This window comes from Diadema antillarum, unplaced genomic scaffold (assembly GCF_040938485.1).
Source record: "Diadema antillarum isolate AM-2024a unplaced genomic scaffold, OU_Dant_1.0 seq00000069_RagTag, whole genome shotgun sequence".
NCBI classification, from domain to species: domain Eukaryota; kingdom Metazoa; phylum Echinodermata; class Echinoidea; order Diadematoida; family Diadematidae; genus Diadema; species Diadema antillarum.
This window is the reverse complement of record NW_027271168.1, coordinates 1,796,872-1,823,111: the sequence shown is the minus strand read 5'-3', so window position 1 is coordinate 1,823,111 and position 26,240 is coordinate 1,796,872. Positions and strand designations below refer to the sequence as shown.

The 26,240-nt window shown below is 36.0% G+C and overlaps 1 protein-coding gene across 1 annotated transcript; it reads left to right on the top strand.

Annotated features, from left to right (window-relative positions):
• The first annotated feature begins 4,840 nt into the window (after positions 1-4,840).
• LOC139725972 (uncharacterized) lies at positions 4,841-15,355 on the top strand. The gene is made up of 8 exons (XM_071637054.1): positions 4,841-4,868; positions 7,445-7,768; positions 9,379-9,570; positions 10,904-11,239; positions 11,777-12,058; positions 13,045-13,344; positions 14,225-14,363; positions 15,152-15,355. Exons 1-7 carry the CDS (start codon positions 4,841-4,843, stop codon positions 14,356-14,358), a joined length of 1,596 nt encoding a protein of 531 aa, XP_071493155.1. The 3' UTR covers positions 14,359-14,363; positions 15,152-15,355.
• Positions 15,356-26,240: the final 10,885 nt, after the last annotated feature.

Genomic DNA, 26,240 nt, shown 5'->3' with positions numbered 1-26,240 from the left:
GGATTGCTTTTCGTTTTGCTTACAAATGAACTTTTGATGGTATACCCTTCATGGTATACCCTCAGTCAAGTCATGTCATGTTGTAGCGTTTCTCCTGTTTTGTTTCGTCCTTTCTGAAATTAGTTTTGTGCTAAGTATTTGCAAAGAAGTATTTTCATAAAAAAAGGCTATTGAGGGGTTCACAATATACAAGCATGTATTTTCGTGGACCTCTCAATTCTTTTTTTTTCTCTCTCAAAACATAGCTTTTTATTTTGCCTGTATGCATGTAAATCTGCTACCTATCATTATCCTTTGCACATTCTAATGTATGCCTATGATATAATTCATGATTTATTCTATGTTATGTTTTGTTGAAAATAGAATAAAAATAATTGAATTGAATTGAACTGAACTGAATTGAATTGAATTGAATTGAATTGATGACAACAAACAAACAAACAAACAAACAAACAGAACAACAACGAAACCCTTTGCTGAACATGCAAGACATTTGGGTACTTGGCTGACAGGGAGGTAGAGATATATATTCCAAATAGATCATAATGTGACCAATGTGTTTCTGAACTAACTTTCTGAGACAGTGTTACATAATAACACAGAGAATGAATCACGTGTATTCATACTTTACGCAGTCATTCTCAGATGGGGGCACTAAATTCGGGTCTAAAATCAGTCAGTTCTCATGAGAAGTACCCTATATCCAAAACATTTTTTCAACAGCATGACTCTTTAATGGGCGGCTATTGTCATGTTGACAGTGTATAGCAAGAAATCATACACGTTGTGTCGAGTGTTGAAACCAGGACGTATTGATGACACACATCAGTTTAGTCTTTGTTACAAGCACACAAGAAACAGGGGTTCATGTTTCCAACTGACATACATCACAATACCATGGAACATGATTATCTTTGTATCATGGCGCAAATAGAAAGAATAGTTCCACACATATGCACATAGGAAGCCCAGAATATCGTACTTATAGTAAATTAATGACAGGTAATTTTTTTTTTACCATTCTTATATCTTTTCAAAATACCTCACGTATAATGTGCTTTGGGCAAATATTTTGAACTATATAGCAACAGCAGCAAACGCGGAAGAATCTTAGGAAGGAACAATGAGTGATGGTTGAATAGTCTGCACACGCACTGTAATAAAGGGTCGCCAGAGAGAGCAGACATCAGGCCATCAAACTTGCCAAAGCTTTAACGTCGTATAAAAGCGTAAACATTGCGATCTCATCTTTATAAATCAATTCGGCATTTTTTCTCATGTTGAAAGTTAAATTAGTTGGTCTTTTCTCGTCCTTAAAAAGTTTGTAGTGGTGATTACTTAAAGTAAATGCAGGAAAAGCGAAAAATCTCGATAAATTCCCGTCGTTGTTTTTTTTTTTCTTCTTTTTAAACTGTGTTTACTAACTCATGGTTTCTCCAATGTCTTTTCAATGTATCCCTTCAAGTTGTTATTAACGTTGCTGAATATTCATTCTTTTATCCCCTCTCTGCCTTCCATCTCTCACTCCAGGATTCAACAGCGTCTGGGAATGATGACAGGAATACGAGTATTAGTCCTACTTGGGATAGTTTCCATCACCATCCGCCATATTGGTAAGATACGAATATTAAAATGGTTCACATAACACATATGTTTATACCTTTCACAGCTAAGTGAAAACTGTGGATTTTTGCATCACCAGTCTTCTTATCTATATTTTGTTTGTGTGTTTGTTTATTTGTTTGTTTGTTTTGCTATCTCTCTTCTAGGGGATTTATTGAAAATACCTTTGTACGTCGCTTTAAAAATTCAAATCACTTCAAACTTTATTTTCACTTTTTTCATCATCAGAATGACAAAAACCTCACACACACAAAAGATAAAGATAAGACATAGTATCTAAACAAAAAGCAAAAATCAAAAAGACAAGACAGTGCTTGTCTCAATAATGTCTCGAAAATGTGTCTTTTGATTCACTACAAATATTACAGCAAACTTCTGATAAAATGAAAGGGCGGAATGAATTTGAGGAGATGTGAATATTAATTGTCTTACGTCCACCATATTTTCGTCGTATCTTTATTGGTTTATGTAGGTGGAACCAGCGTGACTCTCGATGTAACAAGCCCGCTGACACCAGACCAGGAAATTACAGCCGTCTGTACAGCCGATAAAGTCTTTGGCTCAGAACACGTGAACTGGTACTTAAATGGCGAAGAGATTACTGATGGCGTACAAACAACCAGTTCTGTGAATAGCATGATCGACTATTACTTTTATCTAGAGGGTCCGAAAGAAAATTTGGATGTGGATTCCGAATATCTTAAAGTGTTAAGATAGATTGATATTGATAAGAATAATCTTAGATTTATAAAATTACTGCCATAGCTTTTGGCATTTTCATGATATTCTTGAAAAACTGAGTGGATTTTGGTATCGTTTTCTGCCAGTCTTCGCGCCTTCCCCTTCCTGGCACCTCGCCCAAAATGTTGCATCGACCTTCAAACCTGTGACGTCAGATGACGAGTGGGAGTCCCCTCTCAAGGATGTTCATGCTACATGACATAAGACAGCGTACATTCTTGTTCTCGTATTGAAGAAATTAAACCCAATATGTACATGAGAAGGACAAATTTAAGGACATGAATTAACCTGAGTGAATGTTGATTTTTTTTTGAAGAAACTACTTGTCAAACTTTTCTCTTCCAACATTAGCCAAAATACTATACAACACTGCAATTATTAACTTATAGTGGATATTATCCCCCTCCTCTTTTTTTTAATCCTAATGTGCATAATATGTGCTCACAACTGATTTTTAATTGTTCAATCTATAGTTTGACAACATCTTCTAGAAGTTTCCTTTTTTATTTCAATGTAGTTTAGAGCTGATTATTGTGGAGAGGCCTTTCTTTCTGCATTTTTTTTTCATTCTGTTGACGGCTGCCAATGAAAATAAGCAATACATCTCCCCTCTATTATAAACAAGCACACACACGCACACACACACAAACACACACACGCAAACCCTCATAGAAACAACCGTGGTAAACTATGAAAAACTAAATCCAATAAAAAATCGCTTCTCTTAATCTATCAATAAAAAGCAAAAGCCTAATATAATCATGACATGTTCATTCGTAAAGTTCATTATGCGACATTGGCTTCCTTATTTATTTTTACAAACACTACAGACCTACACTAAGTGTTGTTGGTAAGATAACTTACCATGCATTAAAAAACAAACAAACATTGATTAAGGACTGTTTGTGGCACTAACTTCTTTTTATCATTTCGAAAACCATTCTTTGGGTTTGTAAAATAATAATAGATATGGAAATATCGTAGGAGGTAATGTGTCATGCCAATTAAATTCAGATCGATTTACATGTTGCAAAGTTATAACAACTCAAGCGATTGATACGCAATTTATCAAGAGAGATGGAAATTTGACCTTTGCTTTATTGCATTATTGAAAATAGAAACAAAGCGAAAAATATTGTGAAATTGTGAACATCTCGCTTTCCATATAGAAAAAGTTGATCTTTTGCTTACGACAATCTGTTTTGATAAAATACAGCACAGGTGTCACAAATTTGGGCCCTTTGCTTGTGGATTACACATTAAAGTACCAATATAGTAAATATATGAATGAAAAGATGAAATGTAATGAACTCAAGAAGCAGAAAAAAATATTCCTGGAAAGAAATAGAATCTTCCTTCGTTCAAATACCATTATATGTTTCTAGATTGCATATGTATATGTCTCGTGGTGATAACAAATGAATTCATTCAATAATTTCATGAATTTGTATAACCCTCAAAAAGTTGTGACGTTAATATTTCTTCCTTGTGATAAGATTTGTTACATCAAGGATCTGAACAGTAAAGGGAACGCCAGTGGCATCGTGAAGAAAAAAAAAACACACACACGCACACACCATACCAAGAAACCCTTTTATAATTCTGCACATGGAGCCAAACAAATACATTCAATAAATAAGAAACCTCATCCCTCAATCCAATCCACACATAATATCTGGGATACCCGAACCGAAGGTGATGATTCATAATTATGGAATATCCGCTCCTTTTCCGATTGAAAACATTGGGTAATTACGATACACAATTTTGTGTGACGGAAGTGAACTCTCACCCAGATTCATTATCACACTTTTTCAAGTTTGATTAACGGTACTGCGATGGAACAATACCCCTCGAAAAATGCATGAAATCTGTCAGAGATATCCCTGACAAGATAATGCTTGAATATCGAAACGAATGTTTCTGTCGTTAAACCAGAAAATATGAAAATCAAGAGCTCTCTACCTCGATTTGAGGAAAGTCTTCGAAGGCAGCAATTTGCCGTTCCTTCATCGGAATATCTAGTTTCAGTTATAGAGGGGACGATGTCAATTTAAAATATGATTAAAATCGACAACATTTTTCCGTTTCTTTTCCGTCTACAACCAAACTTACACATATCATAATGTTTACTCGACGTGAAAACCTCAAAGTACTTAAAATGCGATACTTTCCGGTACACTAAGGACTGGTTTTTCTTCCTCCCACTTTATGTAGGCTCTATGTGTCCATCATTGCACTGGATAATCACTCGCAGAAGAATCGCTCATGCCAAGGCGAGATATGTCCTAATATTTCCGATCCCAGCTTCAGAACACGAGCATCATACATATGGAAGCATGTTACTAGGTACAGTGTTTGATGTCCCCAATAGGAGGCATTACCACTAAGTAGTAGGCTACATACCAAACACGTTCAAATGACTTTCTCTTCAGTAATTCGATAATTTTTGACAGAGGAACAAAGGGAGACGGAAATGAACTCTGACCTTATGCCAGGAGAAGGTAACATAATGTGTCTTCTATTCATGTAACCAACACGCAGTTCATCCCAGAGTGCCGCAGAGAGTACCGAATATGTATAAGACAACTTCTGTAAAGATTTGACTTTGATATCACTTATAATTGCTGTTAGATCTTAAGATTTTGCTGGAAATGCGACCAAGGTTTAGTCCGGAGTTACAAGACTGAACAGCTTTCGGGAACATCGGTCTACCTACGGCTACCTAGGATGGATTGAAGAAGTTTTTGTTTTTGTCATAGTCGCCTCCCAATCATCATCCCAAGGAGAACATGACATTGATAAACCAGAAAGACCACAATCGTCGAGCCAGGGTGTTTGTGTGAGAAATAAACTGGACTTGATCACTGTCTAGAGCTCAAAGTTTTTCGTCATGCTTTAACGTTAGTTGATGCTGTCCGTGGATAACATTCAAATATCTGGTGTGATTTCGTTAGTGTGGTTAAACAAAACAGACGTCAGCTGCTCAGTAAGTTCAATAACCCTGGGTGATTGTGTGAAAATTTCCCCTTCAAGAGCGGCTGATTCTGAAAACACTTGTGAATAGCTGGAAACGTTGAAATTTCTTGCATTTTTTGTCTCTTTATATTGATAAAGATTCACGCAGTACATTTCAGTTGTTTCCAGTAAGTATTGGAGGGTTTCCTAATCGTTTTTCTCACATATCTCAATCTGCTTTTGAAAGGAAAGAATTGAAAACTACTAATCTATTACAGATATTGATACGATATGAAATCCTAACGTTCTCGAGCAAATTATAAAACATAAATTCTGTCATAAAAATCATGTCAACCGAGGACAAATATCACCACGTGTCCTACACGCAGCCAAAAGAAGATAATGTTGCCGTATCAGCATACTCTCTAAAGCTACCTAGCGATGCCGGAAAAAACTTTTCATTTAAATTTTTAGGTTTTAAATAGGTATGACAGAAAAATGATAGCATCTATTTTTGTAATTATCACATCTCAAGTCGGGTAACGGCCGATATAGATCATATAACAGAATAAATCTGTTGAATGTGCTGAGGATTTTTCTGCCCTTAGGACCCCATAGGTTTACGTGTAAGTCATGTCTTAATTCAAAGTCCCAGCCCTGCTCATTATGTGCAACTGACAAGCATGGCCGAATATTATTGTCTGTTATATGAACGAAAGCAGTATTTCCGATGCCTTTCAATCACATCACTGTGGATTTACAGGTGGAATTGGACACATACCTAAAATTATTTCAGTCATAGTGGTGAACTTTTCAGCATTCTACATGGTAATAATTCACGGATGACGTAGATCATTACGTTTCAGACACATTTCCTCAATAGCATGGACCTGAGAGAGTTTAACGAATTGCATAATTGTTTACCTCTGACTTTCGTGTTCATTTAAATTTGTCACTTTGTCTGTTTTTGCACATCAACGACGGAAGTGAAAATTTTCCCTCAATATGTTCTTACGTACAATAGTTCCTCATAATGATGCAATGAGAAATTGCAAAATGAAAGTGAGGTTATAATGTAACGTATCAATTCCTAGAAGATAAAGCTGAAACTTTATGGATAAATAGTTGATCTTATTGCTACAATATATGAACAGAAAGGGATAAAAGAACAAGGAATTAAAAACACTGACTTTGCAGATGGCAAAAGTCGCTCATCGGCAAACTTAATATATACCTACTTATACCGAGGAAGTCACTGCTCGCGGCCGTGCGATGGTAGAACTGGTGAGTATCAGCGAAAAATATGGATTCGTTCTTGTTAACCTGAACTAACACACAAGCGAATGTGTACATCACAGGTCTTTGTGCGTTTCTCAGTCCATGAAAGTTCTGATCATGTGCTTGCATGTCTATTGATACTCCATCTATTTCATTAATTCAAGCTACAAAGCCAGCACGAAGCATTACAAGCTAAAAGGTAAAATATTGACTCGTGTGTTTTTTTTTCTTAAGTCATTGAGGCAATGATGAGATTTTTAAGGTCCTGTTTACTTTTGAGAATAGACACTTATAAGATTTTCAAGATATGACATTTCATGCATATGTACAGGTCTGTTGTGCCACAAAACATCCTATCATATATATATTTTTTTCGATAAAGCCTGAAATATAAGGAGATATCTGTACTTTCTCAATAAACAGTAACTTTATACCAGACGGCTTAGTCTGGAAACTTGTTTTTCTTTTAACTGTTTTCACGTTTTGTATATTTAACATGATTAAACTTCGATTTTACGGATTCAAAATTTTTACAGGGGTTGTTTCTAGCCCTAGCTAACATTTTAGAACTATTCAAAAGCACTGGTAAATGCAAATGGTAAATTATGCCTTTGAATTAAAGTTCATTTCAACACCTGACATTCTCGAGCTTCAGACATGTCTTTGTCAGGGAGCATGAAGCTTCTATTTGATCTTAGTACTCGGTTAATTTCGTATATCCAGATAGGCTCAATTACAGTTGAGCCATAAAATCTGAAATTCTGCTAAGTTTTCATGATTTAAAAGAAAAAAAAGAGACAACAAAAAGTTTTTTTTCCCCCAATGTTGTTTCCGCATCTTTCAGTGAGACTTGTCGGAGGATCTGGCGAACATGAAGGGCGAGTAGAGATATTCTGTGACGGGGTCTGGGGCACTGTGTGTGATAACGGTTTTGATATGAACGCAGCTCACGCTGTGTGTAGACAGCTTGGATACTCGGGGGCTACCTCGGTCCATGCCGATGCCCACTTCGGAGAAGGATCGGGCCCCATTTGGTTAGATGAAATCATTCACTGTCCCACAGCAGATAAAAACTCCCTTTTAGAGTGCGGTCGATTTCCGTGGGGATGCTCCCATTCCAACAGTTGTGGGCACAATAATGACGCAGGCGTAACATGTGCTGGAGAACGTGAGTTTATTTCATGTATCACATACTCTTTGGTTTGTTTTTTTGTTTTTTTGTTTGTTTTTATCAGTAGTGTTGTTATCTTCCTTGGTATTTGCATGGTGAAACTTTTTTTTTTGTATGTACTAGTCTCATCAACTCACACTCAACCCTCACACTTTAATCATAATGGAAGGATTGTCTCAAATTATTCTATATCTCGCTTGATACTCTGGTTCGATTAAAAATACAGAAATCATGATTGATCGAAGCCATGTCTGAATACAATTTGTTGAAACATGTAATTCATCTAATATGAACAAGTTGTGATTTTAACCGTACCCTAATATCTTATTTTGATCACGTCTTCATAATGCGAATTATCGTTGGAATTCTGTCTATCAAAATCCCTTGAAGTTTTCCCAACGACGTGGCTTCTCAAACAGGGAGTGTTTCCTATTGCAATTCAGAAGGGACAGCATGTACTCACTCTTGAATTGTCACCAATGAATCAATCATAGCTTGAACAAACGATGATTAAAAGCAGAAAATCAAGTTTGTTTGAGTAGAACAAGAAGAATTGGAGGACTGAGTAGACTGCGTGGAAACTTTATGTTTTTCTTTGAATAAAGAAATAAGAATGTAAATTTGACCGGTGTGACCAGGAAACAGATATTTACGATTACGTGTTGCAGCATTCTAACTCACATTCCATTTGCTTTGGTTGCATGTTAACAAAATTCAAAAAAATCTCTTTTCCCCTATGATTATATCAACAACCTTGTTTAATAATCTCTTTTAAAAGGTAATGGACTATACTGAAATATTTTTTCCAATGGTTGCAATAATGTGTTATAGATGGGAAATTAAATTTTCTTGTTATACAGTACAGAACATAAAGGATTGAGCTTGCGTGTGATATCATAAAATCATCAATTACTGTTTGATCGATAACAACTTCACAAAAATAAATCTGTACTTTTTATTTAGCTTGACCTGAATTTGATCAAACTTCCACTGTCCTGTTTCTCTAATTTTCCTACTTCTATTCACACAAACCAATGATTGTCAGGGTCGACATTCCCTTTAACACTTTGACATTAACATGTAAGATGCTATGCACCGATTCTGTTATGGCCCCACATTATAATTCTGAATTACACAGTTTCTCTTTTTCTGAAACAGTTGAGGAGCGGGTATGACACAATTAGGTATAAAAAAAGCTATACAATAAGTATTAATATTGAAGTTGTCTATGATGTCACATTCATGATAAAGATGATGAACTAGTTGGTCTATCGGTTCAAAAATCTTACTATGTAAGAGACTTGAACAGATTCAAGAAATATATACCACCGTCCCTCTTTCTGACCATTCACTTTCACTACTCAGTGGCAGATCTTTACATTTTTTTTTTGTTAAAACAAAAGAAATAAGGAGAAAAAGATGGGGCGTGCGCCTTAATTCTGTACAGGCGCCTCCCCTTTACGAAATTCCTGGATCCGCCCCGGCTACCGTTTCTTATTTATAGCAGATGTCGTGTGACTATGGTCAATGTGCAATCATTGTGCTGGATGTAAACGTTGTACTGAAGTACTGAGGGGCTGAATATCTTTTTTTTATTTGTATTACAGGAGATCAGGAAGCTGCGGACACAATATTTAGGAACGCAGATTTGAATGCAGGTCTGGGTTACGGAGTTGATCGCTGGACTTACTATAACACAAGAAGTGAGTTAACATTCACCCCAACGACAACCAACAACGGCGATATACTTCAGTGTCATGTATACGGTGTTGTGCGCTCTGCAATTCTGGAGGTTACAGGTGAATTTATAAAATTTTATTTCAGTGCATATATGCCAGTGATACTGTCGTTATTTCACAATCAGACACCACATTTGTATATTTATGCATGTATTAGTATATTCACATAATATGTGAAATATACGAAATTTACATGAATGATGAACCCCCGCAAATGTACATTCAATCTAGGGCACAAATCCAAAGACCTAGAAGCGTGTCTTCTTGATAAAGGCATCAAATACCATGGTGATGAAACGTGCTCATGAGATACCATGGTCATGAAACTCTAATATGTGTTTTTTTTTCTTCATATATTTGTATTGATATGAAATTCGACACGAGATGTAGTTTGAGGAAAGGAATCAAATGTGACACATATCTGTTAACAATACTTCTTAAAACATTTTTAATGTCACGGGGTTTAAGAACTACATTTTTGCAATAATATCTAGGTAGACTTGTTTAAATTTCTTCGAAAGAGGAATGGTAGTTGCAATCTATGAACATTTTGACGAATTCAGCATTGGAAAGAATGCAATTTGGTGCCTTCCTGCACTAAATTATACAATTCCTAAGAGATAAATTTTCACTTGTCGTTAAAGAGATATCATGCTGTTATGAATTCCCGGTAATCTATCCAGGTACAAATGTATAATGTATGCTCGATAAAGTGACTATGCAATGTACCAATGTTATACACAATGATATCTTCGACAGTATTTTTGCGTGACGGGCACCATGCTTGTGTAAAAGTATATGTGTCTGTTTGATCAACTTACTCCATTAACTTCAATGCGTACCGCAAGTGACAACGTTGGTTTCATCAATCAAATTTATGAACAAATTAGAAACGGAAGAAAAGTGTTTGGTAAGCTTGTTGTGTAAAAAAAAAGAGTATCATTAGAATTGTGAAACTTTTATGATTTTGAGCAATTTGTATTCTTTTCAACGAGAAATCTAGCCAAATTGCATAGTGTCAAAATCTTTGAACAGTCTTACATGATTTCCTGAATATTAAAATACTTTCATGAATATGTCTTCCATGTTATCGATTATTGCGAAATAGAAATAATGTGAAGCAGACATTTGCATAAAGTTAGGGTCTAAAGACTCAATACGAACCCTATGTATTATTGATTCATAGTGTATTTGAAATGTGCACATCTGTAGCTGTGTTTATCTTCTTAGACTCCCATATCAACATTATGTTTTCCATTTTAAAGTTTGACTTTTTTTGAATTTTTTAATGATCTATGATTACACTTGAAAGAAGCTTTGGGGTTTATCTGTTAAAGTCTGAAACGGATAATGTTCGATGCAATAACGCTTCTATTCAATAATGGTTAAACAGGTGGTGTAACCCAGTCCCCCGCCGGTACCATCAATCCATGTATCACTCCAAGTCCCGGTACACCCCCAGGAGAGAACATCTTATCCATCGATGCTGTAGAGATTAAAGGCGAGGATAACCTGGTTAATCTGGTCATCTCCTGTCACGTGAACTTCACTGATCAGCCGTCCCCGTACCTCCACACTTACACCATCGGGACTGAAAATACAACTCTATCGTCATCAAGCAGCGCCTCAGCCATCCTCTCACCACGCCCCAATGCCTGTATTGAACTCACGTGCTCCTCGACGAACGGGATTGGAACGACCTCAGCCACTCTCACACACTGTCCAAGAGGTAACAAGTCTTCATACAGTGTGGCCAAAGTTGTGAGTTATGTAAATGATGCAGCATTCGTTGCGGAGATTTTAGTCCGTTGTAGTCGAATGTATTCATGTACATGTTTTCATTCACGCTCTCATCGCTGTTACGCATGTGTGAAATCACAAATCTACCATGCTCAGTAAAGCATCCTTACTTCTTAGAAACCTTTTTTTCAACCTTGAGTTCCTATTATCGAAACCATATGCATATCCACACTTATACTGTATACCCTGTTGTCAGTTACAGCGATAATTAATCTTGGTCATGTAAAGGTACTCATCTTGGTAAACGGCTGCTCTTTGTTTTATTCAACACGTGCTTCCTGAATATGTGGAAATCAAAATCAACGCCCTACAAATTTTGAGTATCTTTTTTCTGAAACCATAATGGACTCCCCTTCCGACCAGCAAAGTCAATCACATGAAGTTACCTCTATCTTTATTTCCAGTTGGTGTCCGGTATACAGGTTTGGACATTGATCAATACATAACAAATAATCAAATTCAACAGATAAGCCATCAGAAGGAATCATCAGCGTAGAGTTTGAGACTCAAGAGAATGATGAGTACGAACCAAGCCTCATCATTACTTGTCACGTGGATCCAGAAGATCAACCATTTCCACCAATCAACACGTACCTCATTGCAGTCGACGATAGCGTCATTTCCGATACAGCTTCTCCTACGGTGACGATTGACCCCCAATCCAACACATGCATCGATGTCGTGTGTACTGGTATAAATGAATACGGAGAGACTGAAGCGACCAAGACCTACTGTCCCCCACAGTCAGGTAAATATTGCGACAAATTGCATTGAACGAACAGTGAAGAATTTAGAAAACGGCAATATGAAAGGCAAAAAGAAATGTTTCATTTCTTCGTTTATGACTGTCTGATATTAAAGATAAGAGGAAATATAGCTTTCAATAGCTTTTGTTCATGTGTTTCCGCAATAACCACGTCTGATCAACAGCTGTTCTGCAAACTACAGAATATGTATGGTACATCTAAATAATGTGAATATTTCTAATAAAGAGAAGTCAGGGTGTTGACAGTGCAACAATTCTGTGTCAGCTCTGACAAAAAAAAAAGTAGACAGACGACCACGCCCTATGTGACACAAGATGTTCCGACAATCAAGTCTAAACTTCAGATAAAAGTGAGCATCTCATTTGCTAGGAGACTATGTGCCGAGCTGGTGACGATTCAAGTCTCGCTGGTCGCGGAGACGTCTCCTGGGGCACTATAGCCTGGTCTCTGGGGAGTTAGGAGAGAATCAATCTTGTTCTTTTTTTCGGAGGGCTTTCCAATATTCAGCTGGTCTTAGAGACGTCCCTGCGACATATCTGAGAAATCTCCTTAGTCACAGCCTAGTCGCTCACACTAATTTTGTCCGCGAGGTCTCTGAGACGTCTCCGCGAAGTTGTCGAGACCCATGAACCGGAGACGTCGCCAAGACGTCTCACGACTGAGAGGACGTCTCGGAGACGTCGCGATGACCTCACTATGATGGCTCCGCAACGTCCAGGTTAAGAAGTTGTCATCTTATCTGAGACGTCTCGGACGCTTCCTGGAGTCGCCTTCTCTTTGAGAGTGCATGTCAATTCTTGATCTTTAAATAGATTGGCACAAGTCACAGCGAAGTCTGCTCCATTGAAATAGGCCTTAAACTCATGTTTCATGTCACTTTCAGTATTGTTCTTGACTTTAGGAATAGGAGACGTAAATGTATTCATGTTGTATCCTCCCATTTTGTCATCTCTCGATGTCATTGTAGAACCAGTCCCCGAACAACCTATTGGCAACATCCTTAGGATCGAGACGACAGAAATCAGAGGTGAATGGAACCTGGTAACTCTAATCATCACCTGTCATGTTGACCTCTCTGACCAGCCTTACCCACATCTCCGCACATACACCATTACAGCTGATAACGACACCTTGTCCTCCTCCAGCTGTGCCTCAGCGATCCTGTCTCCACTCCCCGATGGCTGCATCAATGTCACGTGTTCTGCCACCAACGGAGTTGGAGATACGTTGTCATGGATGAAACATTGTCGGACAAAAATATCTCCCGGTAGGTGAAAAAAATGACAAATACGATTAGAATGACATTGTTTTGCTCAATTTTGCTCAATTTTAGGCGAAGTGCATTCCAATTATGTCTTTTGGTAATCATAGTAGTAAACATAGCAGTGCTTGACAGGTTATGTCTTTTGCAGAATCTTGGCTTGTAAGCTTTCTTTCTTTGTGGGCTGTTCCAAGTAATCTGAAGAACCTTATAGCAGGAAAAAGAATATCACAGAATATGACTTTGGCACATATCTAGACAATCTTTTAGCCACATACGTGATGATCAGAGTATCATAAAATTAACACGAGTCAACATGCATTTGCATTGATTAGAAACAAAAGCTATCATTCCTGAAGCAAGGCATATAATGTATATGAGCCTAAGCGTGTTCCCATTCTATGATCGAAGGAAAGTACCGCTGGTTAATATTGTCAAACGTTTCTAACTCTATCTCTCTTTTTTCCAAGTTGTGTTTATTTGGGGGATCAGAAATCTCCTAGTTACTTCAGGAAGTACGGAATAGGTCATGTGTGTTGAAGGCTATCAACAGTTTCTGATTTATTCCGAGGTATGGTATATATTATAATGTTTTCCCTGAACGTGTAGCGCTTTCATCGGAAAAGACTTAAATCGACGAAAAATGTGTCCGTGCGTTTTTCGCAACAAATTATACCTATACAGCGTTTAAGTTAGTGGTATCTCGTTCTGCAGAAAGAAAAGATAAACAAATAAACAGACAGACAAACAAACATACGTACAAACAAAACAATTACAACAAAATAAAAAACGTGTTTTTAAACACACACAACTTACAGGGAATGAAAGGAAAATAAACTAGGAAGTATCAAACGCTATTCTTTGTCCATTGGTGCTTTATTAACAGAGGGTCCCATAGCCAGCCCTTTTCAAGGGTTCCTTCAGAAATCGTCGACCACGTACGTCCTTCTCATCGTCATTTTCATCCTCTCCATCATCACCTGTCTCACTGTCCTCATGAAGAGAAAGATTGTCTACTGATTAAGGTGACTATAATCATTCACAGGACAAGAAATGGCATGTTTTGGCATTTTAGATTATTACTTGTTACCATGTCATGTAAACATGAAACTCGGTACTATTGCAAAATTTTATGTCGAATAACAGTCTTTCATTTTTTTTCTCTTCTTTTCTTATGTGTTATGCACTAAACAAGCGTTGTTTATTATCATCATGATCATCATCATTATCATTATTGTCAATACAATCATCATTATCATCATCATCATCAATATTACCAATTCAGTGTGCAAGTAGGCCTACTTGGTAAGAAACCCAAGATGACAATGTTTATCAAAAGAAATGAGAATATCATCTTTCATCGAAATATATTTTACACTTGTTGATTTGACATGCTGTGTTCAATGTAAACTTGGTAGAGGTACTGAAACAATAATTGATGAACACTCCGAGGTCCATATGTTGCTATCAATACATTCCATCGTTTTTATTCTATTGTTCATTCATGAACGAGAGGCTAATGAATAAACTATGTCTTTCCTTTTCTGATTCAATATGAATTTCCATTCCAATTGCGTATTCTCTGTCTCTCGTTTACTACACTCGAATTTGGAAGGAGTTCGTCTGATAATATGCTTTGACATTTGCTACCACTTTCTTTCTTATATACAGTAAGAGTTGTTTTTTATATAGAAGACACTGTGCTCTCTACAATGCTTGTCCGTCTGTTTGTTTGTTTTATCATTTACACCTTGTCCTGTCTAAATTTCTTTGGTTACGATTACTAGAACCTTTATGGAAATTCTTTCTGCAGGTATGCAACACTGCGAAGGTCAACGTGCGGGAAAGTTTTGGACGTATGACAACAATGTTTCCTCCGATTGAAGAATCATATTTCTGTACTTTGTGTATAACCTAGTTGTGAAATCATTCATCCACAGTTTCCGAAATAGAGTTATTGCCTAATACGTCATTGGAAGAGACTTGAAATGAAATGACTAGCATGATTTAAAAGCAGAAGTAGTCAGAGAAAAATGTAACACAACAGTCATTAATTTTGCTACTGTAATTATAGATAAATTTTATACCTTTTAATGATTTCATGTACAATCTCCCTTATAATCATGATATACTAGTAAAACATTTGTCATGTCTATTATATCTTGCAGACTTTCATTTACAATATCACTGTTTGTTGGCTATTCACTCAATGAGTGGCAAGATTTATACTGTTCTTTATGACAGTTTAATTCATATGTTGCAACATTTATCTGGGGCCATCTTTCTATTTCAGTTCAGTCTCCCTGTATCGTGTATACGAAGACGATCCCCTGAATTGTCGATCATTTTCTCAAAGCTTTATTCGAAGTGGTCCTCTGTGAGTGTACCTTCAAAATTATATTGTTTTACATAGTACATGTGTAATGTTGCATCTTTTCTTATGTTTTCTTACTATTGTAATGCATGAGAATGTTTATGGATGCATAGAATTTATACGATTATGCTGACAATTCCTTCAATTTTGTTCAATTTTGTAAACGAACGGAACAGTAGATTAATACATGTTTACACGATGTAATTTGACGTGATATTACTTAAGAGGTTATGCCTTGTCGTTATGGAAACTAGGCTTTGGAGTAGTTATCATAATGACATCATTGATGCTATTTTTTTTTTCCTTGTAGTATTCTTTGTGAAGCAGGTCAATTTGTTTCTTTCATATTTTTTAAAATTTTGATTTTAGTGTGCGATGCCTTCATCCTCCCGGCATATCTTTTATTACAAGGATGTCACGTTCTTTCTTAATCATATGAATAGTTCGCATTAATCCCCGAACCACTTCCATATTAACAGATTGAGAAAGATCTGGAAACTCCTGTTACTTCATCATTCATTGCAACACTATTCATTTCGTTAGAAATCATCTGTTTATCTTTGAATAAAGATATATATCGCAGTCAGCTTTTGCCTCCATTGAGTATTGTTCTTCTGAGTGGGAGACATGTCTCCTTAATATACTTGTTTAACCAGTAGGAAAAATAGACCTTTTGGAGATATAGAATATTACTATATCTGTCATACGTCGGGAAAATTCAAAAAGTATTGTGTGTGTTCATGTGATTGCTGGTATGTGTGCGTGTGTGCCTGTGTCACAGAGCTATATGGATTGTGTGCTTGTAATAAAGCTTTATGCGATGATATTAAAGACCGTTGCTTATTTTATTTTTATTTTTTTGCTCATTAGGAGACACGCAAAACTAAAAGAAAACTTTTAGAGACACAAAACATCAGTTTATAAACATATTTCCAGAAAAACCAAAGGATATATTAATGTATGTTCATGTGAGTACGGATGTGTGTGTGTGTGTGTGTATGTGTATGTGCGCGATATGGATCAGGGGAGCACAAACAGCCACCATCACTCCCCTTATTGTGTGTATTTAGTAAGACATAATGCTATAGAAAATTAATAAAGTGACCAAAAAGAAAAAGGAACCGATACACCATTGTATTAAATTGTCAAAAGATTAATTTCCTCATCTGAGATCACGCATATACCCAGTAATTAAAATCGAAAATAATTCAAATATTGATCATGGATAACTAAAGTTTTATTGCTATACATTCTACGATTAATTTGGACTATAGAACGCTCATGCACATGGAGTAAATTGTATACACTCCTTTATGCGGAAATATAAACCACGGCTGGTTAATGTTAATGCGGTTCGGTGAAATGTATTTTGAAACTCTGGGGAAGAAGACAGGTTCATTCAAGTGGTGTCAAAGTATGGTTCTTTGTTCGCTTACATACAACGTGTCTGCAGACAAAGTCAATATGAACCATTTCCTGTGTTTTGTTAGGTAATATGAAAGAACAACAATCCATGACATGATTATTATGATATCACGGAAATCTATGGCTGTATGTGCTCTGTGATATCCGATCATGACTTGATGTTCTAACCTATTGGGGAAGTTTACTATGGTTTATTTTATTTCGTATGGATGCGGTGTATGCAGAGGGATATACATTCTATGAAAAAAAATAGGCAAATAAATGAAGAAATTACATTCAAATATGTACATGATATCTGATTCCAATGATTTCAAAAATTCGAAAATTAGACAGCATAGCAAATATAAGGTGAGGAGTTTTCGAAATACCAAATGATTTTGTTATTAAAAGCTTCTTTCATTCAAATTAATGAAATTCTTCCGTCGAGGTGTTCTTATAGCAGCTGATTGTCAAACTGCCCAACATCGACGTAAATAAGCACTGAATTGATCAGTGATTTAGTAGTAGCCATGATTTAAAAAAAAAAAGCTTTCAATTATGCTATTCCTCCACATCACACATACAGATTGCATATAGGGCATAAGATGGTATATCTTTTAATAGCACTCTCCCATGGGATTGTGCATGACACGTAAAAAAAAAAATACTGTCAATATAATTGGTAATGACGCCACCTCTTCATTTCCAGAATCATTGTCGATATGGTTTTCTGCAATGATCCAAAATTTTCTCTTCCGGACAGCCTGTATCCTATGATTTGCAACTGATTAAAATTTTCGTTTTCTTTGGGTTGTGCTTACAAATGAACTTCAAATGACAAAAAAAAAAGGGAGAACCCCTCACATAACATGCCAGACATTGGGTACTATGCTGTAAGGAATTAATTTTCCTGATTTAAGTCTAAACGGTCTATCTAGCATCTTCTAGACGAGTGATTTAATCGAAGAAATAGCAGGAAAATGTGTCCTTTGTTATTATTGCGTTTGTATCGTACAATCCTAGTTACCATGTAGATTCTAACTTCCCCTTGCAATACAAGACAAATTTATCGTTTAACACGAGAATAGAGTGATCTGTAAAATTGAGAGTAGTGGGGATGTGTGTGTGTGTGTGTGTGTGTGTGTGTGTGTGTGTGCACCCAAGAGGAGTTAGAGTTGCCTATTGAGGTTGAATGCACTATAACAATATAAGCACCGACAAATTCTGAATTTGCCCCGAAGGTCAGTTATATTCGATGAGGCCGCAGGCCGAATTGAATATAACTGCCTGAGGGCAAATTCAGAATTTGGAGGTGCTTGGTACTTGTTATAGTGCAATAAGATGTCATGCACTATGTGTTATATAAAATAGCATACATACCCAGGCGAACCAAACGAAAGCCTAGATCACTTAAGATTCTACACGTGCATGACGTGTCTAGACAATACCAGTTTCTTTGAACCTGTGTAGACAAAATCATAAGTGTGTATGCTATTTTATATAATGAGATAGGTCATACAAACAATGTCAAATGTGTGTCTGAACTAACTTTCAGAGACAGTATTACAAAATATCACAGAGTATTAGTTAAGTATTCTGATAGTTTATGGTCTTTTTCATAAAATGACTCCTAATTTGGGTAAAAAACTTAGTCATCGTTCATGAGAAGTAGCCTGTTCGCAAGTCATTGTTTTCACACAGTATGGCTCTTTGATGGTCAACTGTTATCATGTTGACAGTGTAGCAAGAAATCATACACGTCGTGTTAGATTTTGAAACCAGGATGTATTGATGAAGTCAGTTTAGTCTTTGTTACAAGCACGCAGGAAACAAGGCTTCACGTATCAAACTGACATTCATCACAATACCATGGAACATTATTATCATTGCATCATGACGCAACTATAAAATAAAATATTCCTATATACAGTTATGTATATTGTTCATAAAATCACGTTTATACTGAAAAGAAAGATAATCTATGACATATTAATATTACCTCAATGTGTAAAGTGCGTTGGACTAATATTTTGAACTACAACAACAGCAGCAAACGCGGAAGAATTTTATGCAGGAATAGTGTGAGATGGTCGAATAGTCTGCGCACGCACTCTAATAAAAAGTCGACAGAGAAAACGGACATCAGGCCATCAAGCTTACCAAAGCTTTAACGTCGTATAACAGCGTAAACATGTTCGTTCTTATTCATTGTCGTTATCTAACTCGATTTGGCATTTTTCTCAGGTTGAAAGTTAACCACAAAGTTTGTCTTCCGCTCTGCTTTAGAAAATGCAACGAATCGAAAAATTTTTGTTACAGACTTGTGCTTACTAGCTTATTATGGTTTACGCTGCGAGTGTTTTCGATAATTCCCTTGAACCTGTTATTACAGTTGATGAATATTTATATTATGTTCTCTATTCTGCCATTTATCTTTATTTACAGGATTCAACAGCGTCCGAGAATGATGACTGCAAGACGAGTATTAGCCCTTCTTGGGATAGTTTCTATCGCCATTCATTGTATTGGTAAGATATGAACATCATACGTGTACGTATACATGGACATATATACATTTGTACATTTACATATCCATGCATACATGCACAAATGTACAAAAACATTTAACATAAATTTATATTGTTTTTAAAAATTCCACAGCCAACTCAGCTGTGAAAAGGAAACATATATATATATATATATATATATATATATATACATTTCATAATGAGTTAACAGTGGGCTTTTTATCAGTAGTCTTGTCATCTATTATTCTATATAATATATAATCATCTTTGTTTTAAAAAATGCCTTGTACTTCGCTTTAAAGAGACAGAAAACCGCCCAAAAAGATGAAATAAAACGTTGTATCTGAGAAATAAACAAGAAGACAAGACGTCCATCCAGCCTCATTATTCTGTCTGCGTTTTATCTTTGTTGGTTTATGTAGGTGGAACCAGCGTGACTCTCAATGTACCAAGCCCGCTGACACCAGACCAGGAAATTACAGCCGTCTGTACAGCCGATAGAGTCTTTGGCTCAGAACACGTGATCTGGTACCTAAATGGCGTACAGATTACCAATGGCGTACAAACAACCAGTACTGTAGATAGCATGATCAACTACTACTATTACCTAGAGGGTCAGAAAGAAAATTTGGAAAAACATATTGAACATTTTGAATTGTTCAGATAGATTGATTTTGATAAGAATAATCTTAGATTACTAAAAGTGCTGCCATAGTTTTTGGTATTTTCAAGACATTCTTGAAAATCATAGTGGATTTTGATATTATTTTCTGCCAGTCTTCGCGCCTTCCTCTTCCTGGCACCTCGCCCAAAATGTTGCATCGTCCTTCAAACCTGTGACGTCAGATGACGAGTGGGAGTTCCTTCTCAAAGACATTCAAGCTGGATAAAATAAGACATTTCGCATTGGAGAAATTGAACGCAATATGTACACTAAGATTTCTTGGGAAAAGCTATTTGTCAAATTTTAACTTTCTGTTTAACTTTTTTCGAACATTAGCCAAAATACTACTATATTGCAATCATCAAAGGTCCTGTTTACATTTGGGAGCAGTGATTTAACAAATGTTCAAGATATCATATTTGATGCATATGCGTAGGTCTGTTGTATCACAAAACATTCTACCATATAAAATTTTCGCAATAAACCCTAAAATATAAGGAGATATCACTATTTTTCTCAATAAACCGTAACTGCAGACGGTTTAGTCTGTAAAGAATTTTATTACAACTATTGTTCATATTTTGTATATCTAGAGGGATAGAATAGTTTTGGTTGAGACCTAATTTCAGGTTTCTAACATTTTTTATGAGATAATCAGAAACCTCTTATGAAATATGAAAGAGCATGTAATTCTATGAGGAATTCAACGTTTATTTGATGAAAATTGGTTTTGAAATGGCTGAGATATCAAAAAAGAGCGATTCTACTAAAGTGTGGGACCCACACTTTATCACGATCGCTTTGTTTTACTTTGTTTTTGGATGTTTCAGTCCTTCCAAACCCGATTTTCATCAAATAAACGTTGAATTCCTCTGAAAATGGTATGCTCTGTACTATATAATAGGTGTTTTCTTGGTACTTCGCAAAAGGTTAAAAGCCAAATTCTCATCTCCACCAATACTGTACCATCCCTTTAACAATACTTAGCATCGATTTTACAGATTCAAATTTTTACAGTGGTTGTTTCTATCCCTAACTCACATTTTAGAACTATTTTAAAGCACTTATGCTGGGTTTTTGTTTCATCTGCAAATGGTAAATTATGTCTTTAAGTTATAGTGGATATTGCCCCCTCCCTTTCCTGTAATCTTACTGCTCATAATATGTGCCAATAACTGATTTTGAACTGTTTCAAATGTTCAATCTACTGTTTAATGTTCAAGTACTTTTTTTTTTCATTTCAATGAAGTTTTAGGGCTATCGAGGATAGGCATTTAACCTGTGCAACCCCTTTCCTTCTGTTGACGACCCTCGATGAGAAAAAAACAACAACAAACACACAACGAAAGAAGACAATACATCTCCCCTCCTCATATGAATACGCACACACAAACAAACACACACACGTGCGAACTCACATACACACAACCACAGTAAACCATGAAAAATTAAATCCACCAAATAAGGATATTTCTCTTGATCTATTCATGAAAAAACAAAAACATGATTTAATCTTTACATGTTGATTCATAGAATTCCACAAGCGACGTTGACTTCCTATTGTATTTTGGCAAACTCTATAATTCAGCATTGTTAGTAAGTTGAATAACCATACATGAATATGTTAATTGATGAAAACATGTACGTGACATTGACTTCCTTTCATCATTTTTACAAACATTGTAATACGTGCTGTGGGTTTGTGAAATGATTGTGATGTGGAAATCTCGTACAAGATCGCATTGCCGGTTACAAAGTAATAACACTTGCAACGGTTCCAGTATGCTGTTTGAAATACAAACGATCTTTTACCTGAACAGATGGAAATTTGACCTTTGGTATATTGCATTTATGAAAATAGAAACAAAACGAAAAATATGGTAAAATGTTGAACATCATGTTTTCAATAGATAGAAAAAGCTGATCTGCTTTGTTGACGACAATCTCCTTTGATGAAATACGGCAAGCCCTCCAAACTTTAGGTAGCATTGCTGGTAAAATATACATTAAAGAGGAAATCTACCCCTAAAATCAATAACCTTCAAAAGAAAGGAAAAACTATTCCTTACAGAACGCTACAAATAACAAAATTCAGATGAGAAAATACCATGGAAGATATGACATTTTAAGATTTTACATTTTTTCGGAAAACATTTCTTGATCAGCCCTTGTAGATATTCAACTGAGCAAGTTGACCATGTCATGCTCTCACAATTTCTTATTCATTTCATGGGCAGAAATGACAAATCTCATATTTCAGCAGTTGCTGCATGAATATAAAACTTGCCTTGAAACCACCCAATATGAAAACAACAAATGCTAACTCTGATATATCTTGTTATGAGAACATGCCTTTACTTGTATGAGCTAAAAATAATTATTTTTTCCGAATTTCATTTCATAACATAAAAAAAATCTGAGGGTATGACACCATCAACTTGCTCATTTGAATATTCATAAGGATTGGTCAAGAAATATCTTTCGAAAAATAACAAATTTCAAAATGCCATATTTTCCTTATTTCTCATCCGATTTGTGTCATTTTTGTATCATTCTGCAGATTTTTTTTTAAATTTCTTTTGAAGTTTATCAATTTCTGGGGTGGATTTCTTCTTTAAAGTACCAACGAATGATATTCTGTAGGTGATATATACCTAAATTTACGAAAGAAAAGGAAAAATGGACTTGCGAAAAAAAACATATAATGATATTCCCGGAAAGAGTTAGAATTTACCTTCGTTTTTTTTTTATGTGATGAGGTAATAACTCCTTAAAAACTTGTGATGTTAATTTTTGTTTCTTGTAATATTAAAAATTTGTTACATCAATGATTTTAACTGTAAAGGGGACGCAAGTCATCGTTCAGAACCCCCCTAAAAAAAAAAAAAAAAACTTGTACAAATCTCCACATGGAGCAAAACAAATGCATTCAATAATTGACAACCTTAATCCTTCGCTCCAATCCATCGATAATATCTGGGATACCCTAACCGAAGGCGATGATTCACAACAATGGAATATCCGCTCCTTTTCCGATTCCAGACATTGGGTCATTACGATGCACAGTTTAGTGTGACGGAAGTGAACTCTCACCCAGATACATCACCTCACTTTTTCAAATTTAATTTACGGTATTGCGATGGAGCAATACCGCTCGAAAAATACATGAAATCTGTCAGAGATATCCTTGACAAGATAATGCTTGAATATCGAAACGAATGTTTCTGTCGTTAAACCAGAAAACACGAAAATTCTAGGCTCTCTCCCTCGATCTCAGGAAAAGCTTCGAAGGCAGAAATTTTCCGTTCCCTCATCGGAATCTCTATGCAGTTATAGATGGGACGATGTTAATTTAATATAGGAATAAAGTCGACTACATTTTTCCGCTTACTTTCCGTCTACAACTAAACTTACACATATCATAATGTTTACTCGACATGAAAACCTCGAAGTACTTAAAATGCAATACTTTCTGGTACACTACGGACTGATTTTTCTTCCTCCCACTTTATGTAGTCTCTATGTGTCCATCATTGCACTTAATGATTACTCGCAGAAGACGGGCTTATGCCAACGCGAGATATGTCCCAATATTTCCTATCTCAGTTTCAGAACACGAGCTTCATAATCTGGAAGCATGTTGCTTAGTACAGGATTCAAGACTTCAAATAAGAAGCATTGTCACTAATTAGTGAACTACATTCCAAACACATTCAAATAACTTTTTCTTCGGTAATTCTATAATTTTTGACTGAGGAACAAAATGAGACGGAAATGAACTTTGACCTCACGCCAGTAGAAGGTGACATAATGTGTCTCCTATTCAAACAGCGAACACGCAGTTCATCCCAGAGTGCTGCAGAGAGTACGATACACGTATAAGATAACATTTGTAAAAATTAAGTTTTATATCACTTAAAATTGCTGTGAAATCTTCAGATTTTGAATGACGTGCGACCAAGGTTTAGTCGGGAGTTAGGAGACTGAACAGCTTTCAGGAACATCGGACTACCTACGGGTCCTAGGATGGAATGAAGAAATTAGTGTTTTTATCATAATCGCCTTGCAATCAACATCTCAAGATAAAGAAGACATTGATAAACCAGGAAGATTGTAACCGTCGAGACAGGATGTTTATGTAAGAAATAAACTGCACCTGATCATCGTTTTGAACTCAAAGTTTTTCGTCATGCCTTAACGTTACCAGATGCTGTCCGTAATTTACATACGAATATCGGGAGTGTTTTCCTTCGTGTGGTTAAGCAAAGTAGACAACTGCTGCTCAGTAATTACAATAACCCTGAGCGATTTAGTGAAAGTGTCCCTATCAAAGAGTCGTTGATATGAAATTAATCTCTGAGATGCTGGAAACAATGAAATATATCATATTTTTATGCCTTTACTGTGGTCAATCTCCACACAGCACCGTTGAGTTATTTGTTTTCAGTAATATTTGACAGGTTTGATGCCGTTTCAATGATATCTTGTTCTTGTCGTACAAGCAAACAATTGATTACTATTGTTCTACTATATAGTTGGATAAGATGAAAAACTGACTTGTTTGAGCTAACTAAAACACATAAACTCTGTCATGAAAACCATGTAAAGCAAGGACAAATATCGCCATATATCAACACGCAGCGAAAAGAAGATGATGTTGTCGTATCAGCGTACTCTCTAAAGTAACTAGCGATGCCGGTAAATCTTTTCATTTCAGACTGTTAGGCTTTAAAAAGTATGACAGAAAGATGATAACATCTATTTTGTAATTATGACATCTCAAGTCAGGTAAAAACTAATGGGAATTAAATAACAGAATAAATCTATTCAAAATGAAGAGAATTTTCCTGCCCTAGAATCTCATAGGTTTACGTGTAAGTCATGTCTCACTTCAAAATCCTAACCCTGCTCATTATGTGGAATTGACAAGCACAGCCGGATATTTTTGTCAATTTTCTGAATGAAGGCACGATTACCGATGCCTTTGAAATATATCACTGCAAACTTGCTGCAAGAATAGGACACACACCTACAATCATTTCAGTCATACTGATGGATTTTTTTATCAATCTAAATGGTAATAATTCATTGATTACGTAGCTCATTATGTTTCAGACACATTTCCTCAATAAAATTGACCTGTGAGAGTCTAACGCATTGCATAATTGTTGACCTCTGTCTTTCATGTTCTTATATATTCGCCATTTTGTCTGTTTTTAGATATTAACGACGGAAGTGAAAATGTTCCCTCAATACGTTCCTTTGTAATATATTTCCTCATAATGATGTAGATAAAAGTTGCAAAATAAAAGTGAGGTTGTAATGTAACATATCAATTCCTAGAAGATAAAGCTGAAACTTTTTGGATGAATATATGATCTTTTTGCCAGGACATTCTTGTGCAGAAAGGGATAAAACAACAGGAAATAAAAAAACAATGGCTGTTCAGATGGCGACAGTCGCTCAGCGGCAAACTTAGGTTTCTATACCTACAATTTCCGAGGAAGTCACTGCTCACGGCCGTGTGATGGTAGAACCGGTGAGTATCAGCGAAAAATAGGGATTCGTTCCTGCTAACCCGAACAAACACACAAGCAAATGGGTAGATCACAGATCTCTACGCGTTTCTCAATCAGTGGAAGTTCTGATCATGTGCTTGTAAGGCTAGGATCTATTCCACCAATTCACGCTACAAAGTGCGAGGTATTACAAGCTAAAAGGGTAAGATATTGACTTGTGTTTTTTTTTTCTTTACTTACTTATTGAGGTAATGATGAGATTAGAATAAAGTTCATTTTAGTGAAGTTATTTCGACACCTCACATTCTACAGCTTCAGGCTTTCCTTTGTCAGGGTGCATAAAGCTTCTATTTAATAACTCGGATATTTAAAATAGCATATCCAGATTGGCCTGGGCCCACACTTTGACATCA